The following is an 18287-nucleotide window of genomic DNA, read 5'->3' on the forward strand; positions in this document are numbered from 1 at the left end:
CCTGGATAAACTAGAATTTCTTAATTCTAAAGTTGTAGAAAAGAGAACCAGTTGTCCTAATTTAGGGCAAGTGTCAACTTCTACTCTAATCGATGGAGACAGGGGAGAGAGTAGGACTATGGGGGGATCACAAAGGATAAATTTGGGTGCTGGGGGCCCACCTCTATAAGTAAGGACAGTTATGTGGGTCATGGTGTGCAGCCTAGATACTTCAAAAGTTGTTTATGACATAATTTTTGCCTGAGAGATGAGACCTTTAGTTACAGTTTCATCTTCTTGGACATTTAGTGGATATACTCAATGGCAAGTAAGTTTTATCTCAAGTATCAACTATGAAGAATTGAAAAGCAGCGGCCTTAAAGTAACACTTTAAGTGCTGATGCTATCTCTGGGCTCAATTAGAACAAAGTACTGTGATGGATTACTTAAATCTACCATGGATGTGAGGGGGAGTACACAAAGTACTAGAGGTAAAGGAAGGATGGGTTGGGCTTGCCATGTAATTATTATCCTTACATAGGAACAAAGTAAAGATGCCAGTAGAACTTGGAATAGATTACTCTTTAATAATAAACCAGCAAGTATCAACACATAATGGCTGAAATTATTCACATGTAAAAATCACATGTAAAAATAACTGAAAGAGATCAGGAGATCTTGGAATCCCTAAGTCCAATTAAGGTTACCAGGACCTGATCTCAGAGGAGTATGAGTGGAGTAGGATTATAATTAAGACGGGAGAACCCAGCACATTGTATTAAATTGCTTTTGAAGAAACAGTAGGTTATCGTCTAGAAAAGATGGAGTCAGAGAGTAAAAATATGCCTATGCCTCCAGCACCAATTCAGGGGAGGGTGCTCACTCCAGCTGATGAAGGTATTCTGCCCAGGAGCAGGGAGATATACCAAGTGATCAGAGCTGAATGACAATCGCATTAATATTGCCTAGTTTACACCTCTGCTTTGCTTCCATGCCCACTAAGCAAACTACTGATTAGAATTTAGCTTTCTCTATAGATTTTCCTAGAGAGACAATGTATTGACAGCCCACTCAATTTCTGATCAAGCAGTTCTATTTTTCCCTGGTTTTTACATCACTCTTCTGATTCAGATAGTATTAAGTCAATTTCCCTGGCTTGAACAATTCCGGATAGGTACACTAACAAAATAAAATTTCTGGACCTGGAAAGTAGAGGAATAGACCCTGAAACCTGGTGATCAGAGTTATAAGGCCCAGCTAAAGAGCCAACGGAGCCAACTGGCCTTTTGGGGTAAAATCTATATCTCATCACCAAGTGAAATAGTGAATATTTTCTTTTGGAAATATTTTCTTTTGGATTATTTCTAAATTAACAATTGTGAAAGTGGCATACTTTTCTAATATTTTTGTCTCTGATAATGCCCTGCCCCAAGCTTTTAATTTTACATTATTCTTGAATAATATTTCCCTTCAGTACTGGTGTCCTCTAAAATGCATGTCTACCTGGAATGTGTGAATGTGACCTTACTTGGAAATAGGGTCTTTGCAGATGTAATCAAGTTAAGATGAGGTCATTAGGGTGAACCCTAAATCCACTATGACTGGTGTCATTATAAGAAGGAAAACTGACACAGAGACATGTAAGTAAGATGGCCATATGAAGATGGAGGCAGAGAGTGGAGTTATGCTGCCACAGCCAAGGAACCCCTGGGGTTATAGAAAGCTGGAAGAAGAAAGGATCCTCTCCTAGAGGGTTCAGAGGGAGCATGGCCCTGCCAACACTTGGATTTGAGACTTGTAGCCTCCATAACTGTGAGGGAATACATTTCTGTTGTTTTAAGCCACCCAGTTAGTGGTAATTTGTTATAGCAGCCCTGAGAAACTAATACACTTACTATGAAGTCCAATTTTTCAGAAAAAAAAAAAGTCTTTCCATTCCTCCCATTTCCACTGACACTATGCTTGTGGCTTTCTGTATTTCACTAGGTTATCATCAGGGAGTGGAGCACAGTGGTTAAGAACATGGGCTCTGGATAGAGCCTGCCTGGGTCTGCATCTATCATTTACATGCTGTGTGACCTTTAGTTACTAAACCTTTCTGTGCCTCAGTTTCCTCATCTGTACAAATGTGGACAGTAATAGTACTTAGAGAGGCTTTGTATTAAATGAGTTAATACACGTAAAGTGCTTAGAATAACACCTAGCACAGAGTTGGCACTTAACAAATAATAGATATTTAAAATTTTATTACTTTGTTAATAATCTTATCACCAAGATTTTCCTGCTCCAGTTCAGACTGAATAGTGCTGTTAGTTATATGTCACTTTCATCATGTTAATTGCTATTAAAAACTTTTAGATCTCTGTATTTTTTACTGTATCAAATCTAACTTTCTTTTATTTGACTTATAATCTGGTCCCAACATAGTTTTCTGATATTATTTTCCTTTACTCATTAAGGGCAGGGGTGTTGTTCAGTTTTGTAGCCCAGTGCCTAGAACAGTATTTGGTATATTTCATTCACTCAGTCATTACCTATTCAATGAATGAACACATCCCAATTCAAAACTGCTGCCAAGTCCACCTCTGCCTTCCAAGTCCAGATCAGGTTCTACCTCCTTTAGAAGGTCTTTCTGAGAAAGTGGTTAAGAACAGACTCTAGAACCAGACTTAGTCCAAATTCTGGCTCTGTCGCTCCCTAATTGTGAGACTTCACATGTGTTTCTTAATTTCTCTATATCTCTTCTATTTCATAGGGTTTCCACCTTTGTAGGGTTTTTACCTGCGCTAATTAAATATTGGGTAGGGGGGAGGAAGTACAAAAACTATGAGACACAAAATTTAACTTTTAGTAATACACTATCATTTTTTCCAAGCTCAAGATCATTGGACCATTTTTTCTTCTTTATTTTCAACTGTTCTTAAAATATCTCTCTTATCTGTTTTTCCTTTCAACTCTCACATTATAAATCAGGAATATATTATTCTCTATTTGGACTATTTCAACAGTTTAAAAACTGTCCTGTTTCCTGTCCTCCTCTAATTTTATCTACCTGTCTTCCTTTTTCTGTATTAACACATATTTTATCAGTCTTCCTTCAAAGTGAAAACATTCTCGATTCTGAAAGCAGTCCAAGATCTAGGCCTCCAACTGTAACAACTGACAACTTCTTTATCACAACAGATTTTAGATTAGTACTAGAGTTAGCACCATATCAGGATGTCTCATCTTATTTGTCAGAGGCATTTTGGGGGGTAGGGAGAAACGAGGACTTGGGCCATGAGCCTGTGCCTTTTTAGAGTTATTTCAAAACAGGGAGCAGAGGCAGTTCTGTATCCCAGAGGATGTCTGTGTTGCCAGCTCAAAATCCAAGAAGCCACCACCCTGACACTCATCCAACCTAGAAGAAACTTCATTGTGCAAAGGTCAAAAGGTCCCCGTAAATACCTTTTGAGTCACTGAAAAAGCTCCTTACCCAGCAAGTCCTGGTCCCTTTCACTCCCTTGCACTCAGTCCCGGCAGAGATCGTCCTGTGCATGGCCTGGTAGTGTGCAGTACCCAGCCACCTGCCACAGCATCTCTGTGCACGGAACTAACAGTTCTGGAGGCGCTGGCTAGGAAAGGCTATCCTGCCGCCGGGAGGGCCCCAAAGCTGCGAGCTGGGTCGGCGAGTGGGAACCCAAAGGATGGAATCTGGCTGGCCCTGGGCCCTAGCGGCTGGCCCAGACAAGCAGAGCCAGAAGACCAAGGCCAGCAGGCCAGTTCTGCATGCACGGACACTGAGAGATCTCATCGCCAGGCCGCCCTCGGTTCTCCCGTCACTTATCGTTTCCACCCGGGCAGCGGCTATTATCCCCACTACAACCTGTCCCGCAAGCCAAGGCTCATGGGAAAAGCTCACTGCCAGGACCTCCAGGCCTCGCCCGCCGCCTCCCAGGTTAATGCGCGGAACATCCAGAGTCGAGTCCTGCGGTTTTTCTAGACCAGCCCGGAAGGGGGCCACACTTCCACCCACGTGAGTCCTAGTCTGTCCTGGTGTCTGAGTGTCTTCTATTGGAGCCACTGAGCTTGCAAAGACGAGAAAGACCAAGGAAGGGCTCAGTCTAGTGTGGCGACAGGTAAATCATGACTGTGCTACGATGGCTGTGGCCTGTGGGGAGCACAGTGTAAACATTTAACAGCACTGGGTGTCCATCAGTGAAGATGACAATAGTAAATGAGGTGAACGTGAAGGAATTGGGAGACAATATTGTAGCGCCTAAGGAAATGGACTTTGGAGTCAGGTAGGCCTGGATTTGAACTACAATTTCTTCATGTACTAGTTTGGGGTCTCTGGGAAAATTGCCATCTTGACTTTAGATCTCTGTGTAGAAAATGTGGATAACAGCAGTGCTCACCAATTACAACCGAGGCAAAGAATGCAAGAGAAAATTGGTGTTAAGTCCTTATCACAGTACCTAACACATTGGAAATACTAAAAAAATGCCAGTAGGTATGGAGGGAGGGGACATTCCTGGAAAAGAGAAAAGCTTATGGAAAGGCCATAGGGTAAGAGGGCACTGCCTAGGTTCTTGGGGAACGACAGATTGGTTCAGAGGTAAATGTTGGATTTAGAAAGGTAAGCATTTTGCTGAAAGCCCTCCCCAGTTAAACTCCACACTGCAGTCTTATGCCTCTCCTTTGTGGCACTTATTGTCGTTGTAATTTTACTTATGATTCTAATCTCACTTCTGCTCCACCAGGGCAGAGGCTGTTGTCTATTTCTGCTCACCCCTCTTGGTACCCGCCAGTCCCTGACCCATATTTGAAGCTCAGTATTTGCTGAATGAGTTGATGAATGGGGCCAAATCAGAACACATGTGCCACTCTGAGGACTAGGCTTCAGGCCCAGGTTTGTAGGAAATCACCACAGAAGTTTAGAGATGGGTGGCAATATCAGATTTGTTCTAAAGAAAGAACATTCAGGCTGCTCTGTAGAGAAATGGAAATAGAGTTATGGTAATAATACCAAGCAAGAGATGAGGATGGTGGCCTCACTCTAAGTAAGCGCACCCAAAATTAAGAAAAGTGGACTAAATTGGCAGATTATTAGGTAACATTTCCTTCCTCTACTATACTCACATGCTCTCCCCGCAAGGTAGTAATAATAGTCTTGTTTCCTATGAAATATCTATATGGAGAAACCTCTCTTAATCCACATTCCAATTACCCCTGTTCCTCAAAGAGATCTGATAATTTCTCAGCTTTGGTTCTGCTGGAGTTTAGAAATTTAGCTGCTTAGGTTCTCATGAAGGCCAACTTTTAATCTTTAGGCTCTTTTCTCAAAGTTCCAATGCAGGCTGCTCCCTAACAGTAGATATTATTCTGTGAATTCAGGTTTACAAAGTGGACATTGCTACATTAATGGATACTTCTACCCATTAAAGCTTTGAATCAATCTTCATTTCATAAATTGTCAGCTAACTGAAAATTAACTCATTTGTTCTCCCTCAGCCCCTCCTTGGATTATAAAGCTTCTGGAAGAACAAATGTCTTTCTCTAGCACTATCAAATTATGGCCCCTGGCACATAGAAGGCACTTAATAAGCATCTCTTGCACAACTTTTATTCCAACATTCACAGTTGAAAGCATTTCCATACTGTAACAAAAACTACCCCCTGCTTTCAATGGTCCGATACATCCAGTATAATTAAGCACTATCAGGGATGAAATGAAAAGGTTAGTTTTCAATTTGAGGTCTTCAAGCAATAGTAGATATTTTAAAAAGTCAAAGCAAATTATATACCTGCTTACAGAAGAGATAAAAAAGACTAATGAAAATGTTAAGTGATTTGATTTGGGCTGGAATTTTAATACCTAGGTCTGGTTATATCATGCTAATCAGATGCATGATTGGTGGTTATACTCCATGCATTTGAATAACAAAAAATAGATGTAATTATTCTTTAATAATTACAGTGTGATAAATAAAACCTTTTAAAAAACAGATATAGAAAAGTAAAAAAGAGAGCCTTGATGTTTAGAAAGTTGCAAACCACTGCATTAAATTATCTGAGTTTCCTTCAATATCCTGCTTATCCTTATAAACATCATTCTCACTGTATAACTGTAAATACAGGTAAAGGACATAGAGATGGGCTTATGAGAATAAAGTCCCAAGTCCTTTCTTTTACAAAAATAGAATGGCAAAATGTTCCAGTTGGCTATAATGGCTTCGACTAATTAGAATTTGGGATAACTAAAAAAACTTAAGTATCTTTAATTTTTATCCAAGTAAATCATTGGTGATAGCTATTTTTCATTCCTTTTGCTTCCCAAATATATTTAAAGATATTCTCACGTACAAAGATTATTTGTTTCTCTGAGATTATTAAAGAGCTTAAAACTTTGAGGCAGTGATGGGGATTGGCAGGCTTCTGTATCACATCATCCACAAGCAGCCAGCTTTCAGGGATGGTGTAGATGGGCTTCTCCACTTTAAGACATCCCACTGTTGTTCAGGATGTCCCTCCGGGGAAGCCACAGCCTCCAATGCTTTGAACATTAACAGGTCATATTCTTTACATCAGCCACAAGACAGCACTGTATCTAATATATCTTATAATTTGCTTGTAAATACTTTATCTTGTTTTAAAATGATTAGAGCTGCAGATGCTCTATGTGTCAACAATAAATTTGTTTTCTCATTTAAACCTCAAAATTACCCCACGAGGTAGATTATTTTATCACCATTTTAATGAAGAAAATAAAGACCAGAGGGATTATATAATTTGCTGCAGTCCTGAAGCCAATACGTCATACTGGGATTCAAACCCATATCTCTACTCCCTCCACTATAGAATATTGCCTCTCTTGAAACAGTCAAACTAAAGGTTTCTATCAGAATCTGGATTCCCATGCAGATGAACTGCCACTGCCCACATCACACTGAAATTCTTGCTTAAATGGCCCCAGGGCAGGATTTCTCAACCATGGCACTACTGACATTTGGGGTGAGATAATTTTTTTGGTGTGTGTGTGTGTGTGTTGGGGGTGGGGGGCTGTGTAGTGTAAGATATTTAACAACATCCCTCGTTGTCAAATGTCAGTATTTTCTTCCTAGTTGTGACAACCAAAATATCTCTGTCCCCTGGGGGCAAAATCACCCCGCTAAGAACCATTGTTCCCCTCCATGCATCTCACAAGCTATTCTCACTAAAGAAAGATATGAGGTTGAATTTCGCCCTGCCTTACATGGTCTTTTTCCGTAAACTTCTTATCTGATGACTCATTAGGCAATCTGTCAGTAATTCAGAATACAAGAAATAGCTGACAATTGAGTTTGATTGCACAGATAGGCAGGACATATTAAATTAGTTATCAGCTTAAATAATGATTGACCTTTCTCCAGAGTTCTATTTAGACTCTTCAATTCTCAAATAAGCTGTGCCCAATTACAAAGCCCTGGTTCAAGACAAAAATCACTCTCCCTACAACCATCTGACCTTTCACAGTAGATGCTTTCCAATTCCCACGAACTCATGTTACCTGAATGCTCTGCCCTGGCACTCAGTCTAATCCTATTCCCCAAACCTGTTCTTCTGTCTCTTGATTTTACTTTTCCTGAAATTAAAGTAGTCACTACTCTTTCTCTTGAGAAATTCCCCACTTGGTTTTTGGGTCCTGGCCTTCAGTTACCTGCCGTCAAGTCATTTCTATTATTTTTTGTTTCCTCTCAATTAGTGGGTCATTCTCATTAGCATTTTCACATATGCATAAGTATATTTTTATAAGGAAGAAAAGAAGGGAACATGTGTAAAACATATACCTAGTGTAAAGAATTCATCCCAAAGGAAGATTTAATCACCCTAAATGACTTAAAGCAGATTTATACTTGTCATCGGACTAGGTAGTCAAGATCGAAATGGCTCCTTCCATGAATTTAGTTTTGGGGTTGCTGCCAAAAGTGCTTTCTAATGATTTTAATAACAATAGGAGTCATCTAAAACATTCTCAAATAATTATATACTGGGGACCATACTCCAGTGTCGACTCTGAGGCAGAAAAAAGGTAATATGCCCAAGAGCTTTTTCACCTGATTACACTTATATGTTTTCCATCCAGTAGAGCTCTTCTAATGTTTTCTACCTTCAAATGGATTTCAATAATAAAAATCCTCTATAGTGCAAAAAGATGTGGTCTCCACCAGGCTTTTCTTACATTCATTAGGTTTCTATTACCTATTAGAATAAGTCCTGTTTGAAGACTCTCTCACATTCCCCAAGTTCCTTTCCAGTATGAAGTTTCTGATGTTTAAGAAAAGGTGTGCGCCCACGGAAGGCCTTCCCACAGTTGCTACATACAAAGGGTTTCTCTCCAGTGTGAATTCTCTGGTGACTAATAAGGTGTGAGTTCTGACTGAAGGCCTTTGCACATTCAAGACATTCATAAGGTTTCTCTCCAGTATGAACACGACGGTGTTTAATAAGATCTGAGCTGCCCCTAAAAGATTTCTCACATTTATTGCACACATAAGGTTTTTCTCCACTATGAATTCTATGATGTTTCATAAGGTCTGAGCTCTGATTGAAAGTTTTCCCACATTCTTTACATTCATACGGTTTCTCTCCCATATGAGTTACCTGATGTCTGATGAGGTCTGAGATGCCTCGGAATGTTCTACCACACTGATAAGTTTTCTCTTCTTGATGAATTCTCTGCTCTTTTCTAAACAACTCATTCTTGCTGAATGTTTTCTCACATTCTTCAAGTTTCTTTCCAGCATGAAGTCTCTGATGTTTGAGAAAAGTTGTGCGCCAGATGAAGGATTTTCCACATTCTTTACATTCATAGGGTTTCTCACCACTATGGATTCTCTGATGTTGAGTGAGGAGTGAACGCTGCCGGAAGGCTTTCCCACATTCATTGCACTGATAGGGTTTCTCTCCAGTATGAATTTTCTGATGTGTAACAAGGTGCGACTTCTGGCTAAAGGCTTTCCCACACTGACTACATTCATAAGGTTTCTCTCCAGTATGAATTATCCAATGCCGAATTAGATCTGAACTTCTCCGGAAAGTTTTTCCACATTCAGTACATTCATAAGGTTTTTCTTCCCTATGAATTCTCTGTTGTTTAATAAAGTCCAAGTCAGAAGTGCAGGCTTTTTCACATTCAAGTTTCTTTTCAGTATGCAGCCTCTGATGTTTAAGAAAAGATGTGTGCTCATTGAAGGATTTCCCACATTCACCATGGAGTCTCTTGTGTTTGGTAAGATATGAACGCTGTCGAAAGGCTTTTTCACATTCATTACACTTGAAGGGTTTCTCTCCAGTATGAATTCGCTGATGTGTGATAAGGTGTGAACTTTGACTGAAGGTTTGCCCACAGTCATAACATTCATAGGGTTTCTCTCCCGTGTGAATTCTGTGATGTGTTATAAGATCTGAACTTTGATTAAAGGCCTTCCCACATTCATTACATATATATGGCTTCCCTCCACTATGGATTCTCTGGTGTAGGACAAGGTTCGAGCTTCCCTTGAAGGTCTTCCCACACTCTTTACATTCATAGGGATTCTCGCTGCTATGAATTCTCTTATGTCTAACCAGATTAGAGCTCTGATTGAAGTCTTTCCCACATTCATGACATATATAAGGTTTCTTTCCCGTATGAATTCTCTGATGTGTAATAAGATTTGAACTTTGATTAAAGTCTTTCCCACATTCATTACATACATATGGTTTCTTTCCTGTATGAAGTCTTTGATGTATAATCAGGTTTGAGCTACGACTGAAAATTTTTCCACATTCTTTACATTCATAAGTTTTCTTGATATTATTAATTTTCTGATGTTCAGTTATTTCTGATTTCTGTCTGAAGTTCTGGCCACAGACCTCATAATGGTGAGATCTTTTTCCAGCAGAAAGTATTTTTTCTCCACCATTATATCCATGGTCTCTCTCTCCTGCAATGGTTTTCTTAGGGATGAGATTCAATTCCCTGATACCTCTCTCTTGGGAAGAAGGTTGTCTTATTGCATCCTCTAAGGGACTTACCCAATGCCTCAATAACCTGTCCTCAGGATCACTGGTTTCAATTAACCCACATTTCTGGGAGATCTGTCTTTGGCATCTTCCTGATATAGCCCTTGCTGAATCTTTATCTCCAGAAATTTCCATCTTTGACTTCCAGTACTTCATCTTATTCCTGGTCTCAGAATCTGAAATGATAAGTAGACCCATTCTATAATTCCTAAAATACAAATATTACCTCTCCCTATGCTGGAAAGTCTAAGAGAAAACAAAGAACTAAAGGAGGACTATTCCCTGCCAGGGCTGAGATTCAGACAATTTTCAAGAGACTGTGGCTACCACAGGAACACACACCCTATTGGTGGAGCTGGTGTGTGGGAGTGGCCTGTAGGGTGGTGGAAAAATTCACAGGAGGAGGTGGGCAGTCTGGAGCTAGTCCACAGGAAGTGGCCTGTTTGATAGTGTAGGAACTTGCTGGACTCTGTGTGTAATAAAAAAGCACCAGAAAGAGAAGTTCCTGCCTTTTTCTGTGGCCTTGTATTGTCCCTTCAGCATCCTCTATTAACAAAATTTAAATCTTGTGCCAGCTGGCAAAGGAGAAACAGTCCAGATCCAGTAACACAAGCAAAGCAAAAAAGGGTAGATTTGGAGTTGAGAGGCAATAAATTAATAACTGGCACACTACTCATTCTTCCAAATATACCATGACAGTTAAACAAATCTGAATCTACACCTCAGAATAAAAAAGCTTGATTGTCATTTTAATAGAAATCAATTCTCCCTTTCTCAGTCCTGGCATTTTTCTTTCTGATCTTCTGGTGGAATTGCTTCCTTTTGTATGGCAATTGTGTATCCTTCTGCAATTGGAAGTTTTTGGATTTCTAGATCATCAAATCCCTGACCTCCTCAGTCACAAAAACGCACTTGTGAGCTCCCTGAGAGAGCCATTTCACCTTGGCCTTGGTGATGCGAACTCTCTAGTCATTAATCTTTTTGCAATGAATAAGAGGCAACACAATATAGTGATTAACAGCACAGACACTTTAATGGACAGTAGGACCAACTGCCTGGGTTTGAATCCTGGCTCCATCACTTACTGTGTGAAAGTCACTGGAATTCTTTGTGCCTCAGTTTCCTCACTTGAAAATGAAAATAATACTATTTACCTCATAGAGGTGTTATGAGAATTAAATATATGTAAATATATGTAAAACATTTAGAACACTGCTTGGTATATAAAAAGCATTATATTAAGTGACAGCTGCTGTTATTATTGCTATTATTATTATTTTATTATTAATCTTTATCCTTTAAGTCCAAAAATTATCACTAAGTAATGTGTCCCTAGCACAAACCTCCATATCCAGTCTGGATTTCATTTAAATAACATTCAAATAAAATACTGGAAAGAATTGGCTTTGTCATAATTTTCTCTTAAAGTGATTTTTTTTGGTTTGATATATATCCTTCAAAATTCAGAAAGAGACTAAAAGATGATAAAGGTATTTCTCAAAACCCATTGAAAACAAAAGAATAACAAATGAGGTGAACTCCATCTTAAAGAAGAGGGCCATAGAAGATATTTCCCAAAGGCTATTTCTGAATGTCATATTCACTGATCTTCTGATTAGACTGAAGAGATCTAGAGCATGGCGGGAGGGGTGTCATGGAGAAAGTAAAGATTGTCCCTGTAGAGATCTAGTTTGACATTATCAGAGTGGCAGGGGAGAAGATGTTAAAGAAGGAACCATGCTGGCAGGTCATTTCTATTATCTTCCACCTAATTCCTAGCTAAGGAACACTGACAGTAGTGAAGCAAGGTAAAGAGGGAACAGACAGTGTGACTGTCAGATTGTATTATGAAAAGCCTATGATCTAAAGGGCTTTTTCTTGTGCCATATTGATCTCTTGGAAACATAACGCTGAAGAGAGATACGTCTGCAGATTAGATGAGAGGGTGTTTGTGGCAGCAAATCTGCATGAAAACTTAAAAAATATCCTGGCTCAATTCCCTCTTCCTCTTCCCATAGTAATCTTTAATGGAGAGCCTGCTTTATTCACTGCTGAGTAATCATTAAGGTAACTTTGTGGGATATGTGCTTGAAAATAGGTGGTGGTGGTTGTTTTAGGAAAGAAGGAACATAAGGGATTAGGAGCATACATTCAAGAGGAATATCAAAGGAATTAATAGCAGGTATCAGCAGAGTTCTCCATTATCTTGAAATTACACACAATTCACTCTAAATGAAAACTCAAAGAAGAGATATAAGGCTTCAAAATAGATTATAAATTATAAAACAGTAAAAGGAATTGTACACCTGAAACTTACTGGATTTCGTGAACCAATGTCACAAAAAAAGTTTTATAAATAAATAAATAAAACAGTAAAAAGATTATAAAACAATTAAAAAGTGAGAATTTAGTAGAGCAGAAGAAAGAAATGGAAGGGAAAACTAAAAGCATTATGTAAATGAAATTCACCTAAGAAACCACAAGAATAATCACTACAGGGTACTGATGAGGCCCAGAGAAATCATATAGAATGAAATGAATATAAATATGATTATAGAGAAGACCAATAGCATAGAAAGGTATTTGAAAACATATATTGTCCCTAAAGAAAAGAACAAACAGATGGAAAAAAAAAATTCAAATATATGACGGAAGAAAATGTTGCTGAAATAGACTTGACTCTTTGGAAGAGAAACTGTAGACCATAAAAAGTTGATATGTAACAGTCAACACCAAGATATATCCTGGTGAAGTAACTAAATTTCAGGGGAAAAAATCAACAAATGGGCATGTAGCCAGAAAAGCAAGTAATATTCAAAAGAAAATTTCAGGTTGACTTTACACTTCTCTACAATTACACTTAATGCCAGAATACTGTTTGCCCTCCATATCTGAGGGTTCTGCTAATGTGGATTTCAATCAAATACTAATTGAAAAAATATATATTTTAAGTTACATTGTTGTTGACATGTACTATGTAGTTAGGCTTAGGAGGTTGCCTCTCTACTGAATGTGTGCAGACGTTTTTCTTGTCGTTATTTCTTAAACAATACAGTATAACAACTATTACGTAGCACTTACATTGTATTAGATAGCATAAGTAACCTAGAGATGACTTAAAGTATATAGGAGGATGTGTGTAGGTTATATGCAAACACTATGCCATTTTATATAAGGGACTTGAGCATCTGTGGATTCTGGTGTCCTTGGGGGTCCTGGAACCAATCCCCCACAGGTACCCAGGCATGACTGTACAGTAATGCCTATAAAGTTCTAAAGTGAAATAACGTGTGCTCCAAAAATATTTTACCCAGCAACGAGTTCCTCATGTTCAAAGCACAGGCAGACATTATCAGGTAGATAAAAGACTCAGGAAGTATGACACCAATGAGCCCTTTTTGGAAAGATGTGTTGTTCTGAAATATAACTGATGAAGAAATTAAATAAACATTCAGGAACTGAGAAGACAATGTACAAGAATGAACGGCGAGCAATGAATCAATTTAAATGAAGAACTGAGATTAAACAACCAGTAATTTTTTTTGTAGAACAGAAAGTAAATGCTTTAAACCATGACAATGTAAAAATAATTATATTATAAAAATTGTACTGTGAGGAGGAGAGGTGGTGGGAATAAGTATAAATTGTGCTAATTTACCCACCTTTCATGACAGGGAGTCAACAGATACCATCTAAAGTCGATATGTATTATTTTTAAAAGCAACTCGAACCCTTAATATGTTTCCTAATAATTTTTTCATAATTTTAGAAGAATCTTAGAATTACAGAGAAACACTTTTGATTACAAAAAAAATGCTTATTATAGGAAAATCAAAAACAGAAAAAATGATAAGCACCCATAATCCCATGATCTTGCCAACCAAAGAACACCACTGCCAATATTTTGTTGTATATTCTTTAAGACTTACTTCTAGGTATGTTTATTTTTTGATACAAAAATGGGATCATATTATACATGCCCATTTTGTCTTCTTTGCCCTACTTGTGATATTGGAGTTAGACCCTGAAACATTTCTTCTTTATCAGCTGGCTTTGTCAATGGAGGGTGTTGGAGGGACACTGTAAACCACACAAAGAGAAAGGGATTTCTCTTTCTGGTATTGGTAAGCTGTTTTGTTTTTTGGTGGGTCCACCAAATCAACATATGGGTGGCTTGAGAGCTTGTGGTGGACCAGCTCTGCCCACCCGTGCCCTCCAATGAGTTTTTCCACCACCCAGAAGGCCTTTCCTATGGAATATATACCCTTCAGTGAATTTCTCTGCCATTCGGCAGGGCATGCCTACAAACCAGTTCTGGCCTATGCTCTTTGACAAGCTTCTTCACCACCAGCAGGCTGTGTCCCTTTGGCAGCCACAACCTCAACAAAAACATCTGAATCTTGGCTTGGGCTAAATTCTTTGGGCTCAGCTTCTAAATTCTTGGTTTCTTCCTTGTTTACTCTTAGTCCTAGAGGTAAGGCTCTTTCCTGCATTATCTATTTTTATATTCCTTAGAGTCCTCTTTTAACCCTTTTAGTAGTTAACGACTTTTTACTAATTAAACGTTCTTTACAGTAAATGTCCCTTGTTTAAATTACTGGTATGATTTTTATCTCTTGATTGGAACCTGACTGATAGTGGATACACAATATAATCTCATTTCAGATTTAGAACAAAGTGAAGATGATATAAGAAAGGTTGGGGGCTACAAAAAGGAAACAAAATTGTTTGGAAATATTAATAAAAGGATTCCTCTCTATAAGAATCATTAGGATCAATCTTTGCCACAGGCATGGGCATGGCAAAGTACCTAGTCTTTAGTCCCATATAGCTCTTCCTTCAGAGATGAGTGGCCACACTGCTCAAAATTTTCATCCAGTTCCACAGGTGAAAGGAATAGGGAGTAATTTAGGAAAATCTTTCCCTCAGAGGATGTCTGAAGTAGAAAGGTACGGCATCTGAAACATAGGCTTGATCAGAGGTGAGTCCTCCTCTACAATCTAACCCAGCTAAACTCAGAGTTTCTGAGAAAAGGGCCTCAGTGTTCATGTTATTTACTGATCTGTTTACCTAACATATATTAACTGAGCATCCACTACATTCCAGACATTGGATTAGGTATTGGGAATACAAAAATGAACATATGATATGGTTTCTGTCCTCAAGGAACCTACAGTTTAATGGAGGGGAGATGTATGTGTAAATGGATAATAACAATATACTACGACCAGTGATCAATAAGGCAAGCACTATCTATTACTGGAAAACATAGAATCAACAGAACATGGTAATTGCATGTTCTGTTGCAATTTCTTTCTGGGGAAAGAAAGAAGTCAAAAATGATTTTTTTAAGTTTTCTGACTTGAGCAGTAGGTGGGATATGGTGCTGTTTATGAAGACAGAGGACACAGGAGGAAGAACAGATTTTGAGGGTGGCAAGAGTAGGTCTGAAGATTTGAAGATGAGTTGAGTTTTGATCATCTATTGGTTTCTAACGGGACTAACAAGAGATAGAGCAAGTTCAAGGAAAGTTAGGGAGCTATCAATTTCCAACTCCACAGATCAGGCTGGCCAACCTGTAAGGAAGAGCAGAAGTATCTTGTCTCTAAGAGTCAAAGCTATTGGGAAATCCTTAATCCTCTATTTCCGCTGAGCTCTTTAAAAACTTTTCTTTTTTTTTCCAACCAAAATTCAAAGAATTCAATGCTGAGTTAGAGGACAGAGTCCTTACCCTGTGAGATCAGCTCTGTCTTCTCCTCTAGCATCTCTTCCTCACAGAGATTCCATTGAGTGCAGATCCAGTGCTCAGCATCTTTTTGTGATTCATTCACATCCACGTCCTGCAGCACCTTGAATTCCTGAAACAGAAGTTCCTGCTTAAAAACTACCCAATAGAGAGCTAGTGGTAGATACTCCATACTTTCTCTTTTTAAATCTCTGCTACATCCTGCATTACCTTTGGTCTCAGTAAATAATCTTGCTCCTTGCTTTAAAAATGTATGGGATCATGTGGTAAAAATCGGCTCACATTACCTTGTCTTTTCAGTGACACTGTCTTTATTGTATTTCTTCTCTTCTATTCTCTAGTATTTATCTGCTCTTTAACTGAGCCTCTCCTATGGGCCAGGTACTGTACTAGGTGGTATAATAATGAGAATGACAATACAATAATGAGGACAGAGACCCTCTCCTTGAGAAGCCTGTGGTGGCTGTTATAGACAACATCAGTTAAATGGGTTAAGTGCTCAAGAAGATAAATATGGGGTGTTGTGGGACCTCAGGGGAAGAGCACAACCTTTTGTGAGTGGGATGGGTGAAGAAACTTCCTGAAGGAGGTAGCTTCTAAACTAAGACCTCAAAGACAATTTGAGATAACTAGAGTAAAAGAAAAAGGAAGGGCTTTTTAGATTGAGGTTATGGCATGTACAAAGGCCAAGAGGCTGAGAGAAGCTACGATGCATTCATGGATGTACCAGGAGACTAAAGCCCACAGTACAAGTCGAAGAAGCTGGTCAAGTCACGGAGGGCCTGGTATCACCAGACTAAGAAGTTTGGACTTTCTCCTCAAGGCAATGGGAAACCACTCAAGGGATTAAAGCAGGAAAATGACATTCTCAGATTTACCTTTTAAAAGACTGCTTTATAGAAAATGAACTGGAGGGTGCAAGGATGAAAGCTGCATTATCAGTTGGGAAACTACAGCAATAATTTATGTCAAAGACAATGAGGGCCTAAATGAGTTACTGGCAGTGGGGAAAGAGAGAAGACTGAGTCAATATATCAAAGAAGCAACAGTAGGCAGAATTGGTGATTTCCTAGATAGAGGGAGTGAGAGAAAAGAGTAGGTATTAAATATGACATCCAAGTTTCTAACATGAGCAACTGCTTAAGTTAGGTAGTTGAAGTTAAAGAATGGGGGTGAAGGAGAGACAGCAGGAAATTCCACTTCAGACATGCTATGCTTGAAGTACCTGTGGGGCGTCCTGGAGGAAATGTAAAGGAAGATGATTACTCAATGGGTCAGACCCAAGAGGAAAGCCTAGAATGGAGACAGATTTTGGAATCATTAGCATACCAGTAGTGTCTAATGCAGAAAAGTGGCACTGGTGATTACAGCCTGGAGACAGTTTGGAGTCCTGAACAGAACACAGACTTTGGAAGCGAGCTGAACCAAGTTAGAATCTTGGCTCCTTAATCTCCCTCAACCATCATTTCTCCAAGTATAAAACAGAAATACTACTTTCCCAAAGTGTTACTGTATAGATTAAAGACAAACAAACAAACAAAAACCCCAACATATAGAAAGCCACACACCATTACAGTGTAAGCCTCTCAAGAATGTAAGCTTCATGGGGCAGGGCTCTTTGTTTCGTTCAGTTTTGGAACAGTACCTAGTTGCTCAATAAAAAATTGTTGGGTAAGTGAATAGTAGGTTAACTCTCTTCTCTCTTTCCCTTGACTAAATAATCCCTGAAATTCTTTTTTCCCTTGGCTTCTGTAATGCATGACACTCCAACCACTCTACTTTTTCTTAACTGTTTTTACCCTTCAGCTTTCTCCTTTTATTAAATGTTGGTGTTACTAAGGCTGAGCCCCTACTCCTCTCTTTTTACATTTAGTATCTCAATAATCATATTACCTCTGGCATCAATTATCACCTTTATCCAGAATGAATCCTAAGTTTGAAACTGATTTTTAGTCTATATTCACAATGCATCTCCAGTCCAATGTCTCACTGATAGTCAAGATGAATCAAATGGATAAAAATGAATTAATCATTTTTGCTTCTAAGCTTATTCCCTGTTCTTACTATCCATTTCTGCCCAAATGACCAGTCTTTGTGGAACAAATATTTGTCATGAGCCGACACTGCCTAGCACTGTTCTAGGCCCCAGGATACACTGGTGAAGAAGACAACGTTCCTGCCCTCATGGGGCTTGTATTCTAAGGTGTTTATAAGCCAGAAACACAGCAGCTTAGTGCAACCTAAAATGTGACCCACACACCAGCAACATCAGCCACACCCAGGAGCTTGGTAAAAATGCAACTTCTTAAGCACCATCTCAGACTACTGAGTCAGATCCTGTGGGGGAGAGGCCCAGAAATCTGTGTTTACCAAGTTCTCCAGGTGATTCAAATTGTATACTATAATTTGGAAAGCACTGCTCTAGTCATCTTGGACTCCTCCTTCTCTATTCTTTCTATCCATACCTACTGCCTAACCCTGAAAACTGCTCCTTTGGCTTTCCTCAATCCCATCTTAATCCAGAACCTTTTCACCT

The 18287-nt window shown here is 39.0% G+C and overlaps 1 protein-coding gene across 2 annotated transcripts in view; it reads right to left on the reverse strand.

Moving 5' to 3' along the window:
- ZNF594 (zinc finger protein 594) overlaps nt 1-18287 on the reverse strand; it is a 45954-nt gene that overhangs the window by 25454 nt on the left and 2213 nt on the right. The window contains exons 2-3 of one of the 2 annotated variants that reach the window (XM_011359742.2): nt 15737-15863; nt 8602-10181 (exon numbers count right to left, since the gene is read on the reverse strand). In XM_011359742.2, the coding sequence (XP_011358044.2) occupies nt 8602-10181; nt 15737-15863 (1707 nt within the window). Of the gene's footprint in view, nt 1-8270; nt 10182-15736; nt 15864-18287 lie in introns of both variants that reach the window. The other variant, XM_023530418.1, reaches the window with a different exon arrangement.

Source organism: Pteropus vampyrus, unplaced genomic scaffold (genome assembly GCF_000151845.1).
Source record: "Pteropus vampyrus isolate Shadow unplaced genomic scaffold, Pvam_2.0 Scaffold50, whole genome shotgun sequence".
NCBI lineage: Eukaryota > Metazoa > Chordata > Mammalia > Chiroptera > Pteropodidae > Pteropus > Pteropus vampyrus.